Below are 4,643 nucleotides of genomic sequence, written 5' to 3'. Positions count from 1 at the left end.
TTCAGGCGCAAAAACCGACAAACGCCATTTTGGTCGAAAATAAACCATGGCGACCATTACATAGTACTGGTGCCGTATTTACTGACAGCATATCTGTTTCTTTGCAAAAGCCGACACCTACTTCATAAAACCCACAACAATTCCATGATTCGTTTCAGAAACCGACAAGTGACGGGTATCATTTTTCGCAAATACCGACAACTCCATTTATCCAATCTATACGCCGTAATTAGTCACGTGATTCAACATGGCAGCGCCCAGGATCCCTCTCATTACTCACTAAAGTTTCTACGTATTTTATCGAAAATGTCCTTTAATAATGGAGAACTTTGATGACATTGACGAGACAGTGGTATTATCACCAATTGGGCGTAAACGGGAGAACAATTCAGGCAATTCTGGACGCTCCCTTGCAAAAAACGCGCGACATAGTGGTGCTGAAAAACCTGCTAGCATTTCGTGTGTACATAATGTACGTAATGTGTGCTTGGCGACTTCCCTGTCCAATGATGATTTAACCTACGCACATGATCGGTTATATTCTACTGAAAACAAGGTTACTCAGGATGCCACCCTGCTTTCTTACATGGATATCGGTAAATGTGTGCGGAGGCGACCAAGGATAGACGATTCTTCTAAAATTAAGAGGAATAGAGAAATTTCAGTGAAGTACTTCACTTTGACTGCAAACAAAGAGAAGATACCAGTGTGCAAGGCCTCATTCATGAGCATTTTCGGTGAGTATAGTACCCAGTGTAATAAAGTTCTAGACCCTAGGCCATAAATGATCTAGTTTTCATTAGTATCAAAATGCCATGCAAATAAAAAAAGTATTATAAGTTGTAGAAACATCACAGGGGCAAATGGATTTTTATGTGCCCTCTGTGTGCTTCGACTGGGGGTAAAAGAGCACACAGAGGGTACGGTGCATAAAAATCCATTTACCCCGAGAGATACTTCTTCAACGGATTTATCTGGCCGACATTTAACTATATATTATTATGATGTATTTACAAATTTCCGCGATTAAAGGTTTACACTTTTCTAAGAGTACGGCGTCTCCCTAAAACTGAATGTTTTCCTTCCATAAACCTAAAACAAAAATGACGTCAAACCTTAGAAAATGACGTCATTTATATCTCGGCGGGGAATACAATTCAATAAGAGAATCTGGCTTTGCCTTCCAGTGTATAATGGTTTTGTCAAAGGCTAAATGATCAATGGAATTCAAGTATTTTACATGCAGGCGAGATAATTAATATTAGCCCCCGAACCAGAGAATGGCTAGCCACACCAACTGACCAAGGCTATGTAATTGTTTGCTCCAACGGCCATATTTCCTGGTATGGCAGGCGCGTGCGCAGGGGGAGGGTTTTAGGGGTCGAACCCCCCCCCCCCCCCCCTGCTCAAGGCGAATTTTTTTTTGTCAGAAAGCAGCTCGGCTAGCCAGCAGAAAACACCTCAGAATAGCCCTAGAAGGGGCTTCGCCAGACACCTCGACCCTCCTCCCCCCCCCTGCAAAATTTCCTGCGCACGCCCCTGTATGGTTACATGACTGCTAAATTAGCTCCACTTAGCAAATATTCACCCCTACCCAAGACCAGGCTATACCCATTTATTCTGACACACCCCCCCCCCCCCCTTCCCACACATTTTAACCTTACTATATGGGCTTTGGGAGTGGCTCAGGTCGTATCTAATGACATAGTCACGTACTTTGAGCCTTCAGGTGGGACCCACCTTCATAAAATCGTGGATCTTCCCCAGATTGCATGCCGAATGATAACTGCTTATTGTTATGTGCTCCAGTATCGTTATTTTAATAATTTTCTTATTTTCATTTCCATTTTATTGTTTCAGGTGTCAAGAAAGATCGGTTAGCGAATATTGCCAAATATTGGTCAGAGAATGGAGTTGCGAGACCAGAACATCGTGGAGGTGTGCGAAATGTGGAGAGGAACCTTGCCAGAAAGCATGCCATTCGTGACCACATCACAACGTTCACTTGTCGAGCTAGCCATTATGCTCGGCGTGGCGCCCCTGGCCGGAAATACTTACCAGCCGACCTGAACGTCAAAAAGATGCACCAAATGTTTCAGGATCAGAATAATTTACAGATATCGTATTCACTATACTACAGTGTTTTTGTCTACGATTTCAACTTGGCCTTTGGTCATCCTGCTGTGGATATATGCAGCACATGCCTGAAGTTCAGGCTACAGCTGAAGAACCCATTCATCACAGATGATAATAAACGGAATTGTTCGGCCATGTTCATTCTTCACAGGCGTATGGCAAGGAGATTCTATGACAGTTTAAATAATGTCGAGGATTCATTCACCGTTTGTTTTGATATCATGGAGAATCTTGTTCTTCCGAAGTCTCCCATAGGACAAACCTTCTATTCTCGGCAGCTCTACCTCTATGTTTTTTGGTGTAGTTCACCACCGCGGCCGAGGTCTTCCACAGGGAAAAGATGACATTCACCTATACATATGGTTAGAAAGCCAGAACCGCAAGGATAGCAATATGGTGGCTTCAGCCTTAAACCATTTTTTCATTTCTGTTGTGGGGGACCAACTGAAAAGGAATCAACACTTGCGCTTGTTTTCAGACTCCTGCTATGGCCAAAATAAAAACATCAATGTTTTGTCGATGCTGTGTGCTATGCGAAAACAGAACTTTCCACAGCTGAGCATCGAATACACATTCCCTGTCCGAGGCCACAGTTTTCTTCCAGCAGATAGGGTATTCGGGAGGATCGAGCAAGACATTAGGAAAAATAATACTATTCTCCTACCTGATGAGTATGTTGCTATTCTAAACAAACACGGCAAAGTACATGAGTATTGTACAGATTGGCAATGTCGCGATTTCAAGACAGCTGCAGCAGCGCATTGCAAGTCCCAGAGGTCCTTCAAGATCAGCGACGCCAAGGTCCTACGCATCAATTCGGATCAAGTTGGTTTCAAGCAAGTCTATGGTGGTGACTTTTGTGAACACGTTATTCTCAAGAAGGGTAGAAAATGGGAGAACTTCAAGCCAGCCATCACTCCCATGGTCAACTGTGTGAAGCCTGCCAAGAAAGTTGATGTCCTCAAACTTATTGATGAGATTGGTGCAGCTGACACTGTCCGGATCTTTTATGAGAATATCTTCGCCGATGTCGGCCAGCGTGACATTGGCAGACAGGACCTCGAGGAAAGCAGTGATGAGGACTGAACTGTCATTGGTTGGTTTCAAGCCAGTGCTACATTATATCCTACTTGAACTTTGTGTGGCGATACTAGTCACAAACTGTATAAACCTTAAGAACCTTGACTCTCTTTCATGGCGGTGATTATTCCTTTGTAGTTAATATCAATCTGATTAGATTTCTAGTCATATGAATGTTTGTTTCTTCAAGGACCTTTTGTTTTGTTAGATTAATACTGATTTATGTTGAATATTGAATAACAGTCATAATATTTGCCATTTTTAACATATTTGTGTACTTTGAAACATATAATGTTTCGACCATTATTTGAAGAAAAAAAATGTATGGATTTGTCTGTTTTTGCCGTAAAACGGAATCAAAAACTACATTTTTCTACTTTATTAATAAATTAATATTTTTGAAATTCTGTCCTTGGTTTACTTCACTTATAACAATTCAGAATCACCCTATACTAAATTGATATGCTTAACCTAGAAAGCACACCAAAAAAACCTCTTTTACAGAAAATGATCAAAATGGATTTGTCTGTTTTTGCATCTGAACTCTTCAAATATAACAATGCTTTTTCATACACATTTACATGAAATTAGAAATGATAGTGGTATTGTTTTTCAATATTTATAATTTGTTAATGTAAATAATTTAATTTGTGTGTACAAAATGACATAATCTGATAGGAATTCTGATTTCACTGAGCCTGTTTTAACATAAATCTATTTGACCTACCGGTATCTAAATTTTATACTTTTCAGTACTTATATTAAGAAAAGTCCAATGTAAATAATCTTTATCATGGTTCATACACTTATTTACCAAGAAAATTCATGACTTTCCATGTTTTCCACTGATAATGAAATTAACAGCAATTGAAAACTGCTTTAGACATTATACTATTTTTTCTCTCCAAAGGCTGCAAGAGTAATAAATTATAAATTAAAGAAACAAAATACTGCTATTTCACACATGTGGATTTCTAAAACCAGATGCAGCAAGAAATAATTATGACTATATATAACAGTACACTTACGGTTTACTAATAGTTTAAAGTGAATATAGGTACAACACCAATTAACACTAATTACATTAATTTCAAGAGATGCATTACATGCAGTATTCACACATGGCTTATTTCATGTTCAATGTATGATGAGTTACTTGCTTAGCATGTACATGTATTTGATAAACTGTACATAAAAAATACCTATCTGGTATTTATATTTTCAGTCCAACAGTGTGAGTTTTTTTAATGCCATGCTAGAATTTATCACAATGTAGTCAACATATTATCCCAAAAAGTAAAAGTATTATAAACTGTTATAGGCTTAAACAGTCATTGGAGAATAAAATGTTGGGATTTTGCTACATTTGTCCAAAATAGTCCAGTTAGGCAATAATAAAAAAAAAGACAAAGAATAAAAAGAGACCC

General features: G+C 39.0%; 1 protein-coding gene across 1 annotated transcript; it reads left to right on the top strand.

The window, feature by feature from the left end:
* Positions 1–2,480, top strand: LOC121378722. The gene is made up of 2 exons (XM_041507007.1): positions 1–737; positions 1,861–2,480. The coding sequence occupies exons 1-2, from the start codon at positions 320–322 to the stop codon at positions 2,478–2,480; spliced, it is 1,038 nt and encodes a 345-aa protein (XP_041362941.1). The 5' UTR covers positions 1–319.
* The last annotated feature ends 2,163 nt before the right edge of the window (positions 2,481–4,643 follow it).

The sequence above is a fragment of the Gigantopelta aegis genome, chromosome 8 (genome assembly GCF_016097555.1).
Source record: "Gigantopelta aegis isolate Gae_Host chromosome 8, Gae_host_genome, whole genome shotgun sequence".
Classification (NCBI taxonomy): Eukaryota; Metazoa; Mollusca; class Gastropoda; order Neomphalida; family Peltospiridae; genus Gigantopelta; species Gigantopelta aegis.
Note: the sequence above shows the minus strand (reverse complement) of the source record. Positions and strands in the feature narration are given on the sequence as shown.

Bases quoted from the DNA above. Each gene is read 5' to 3' on its own strand.
- LOC121378722 (XM_041507007.1), top strand. From the start codon at position 320: ATGGAGAACTTTGATGACATTGACGAGACAGTGGTATTATCACCAATT. The intron at 738-1,860 runs GTGAGTATAGTA...TTATTGTTTCAG, and splicing joins CTCATTCATGAGCATTTTCG to GTGTCAAGAAAGATCGGTTA.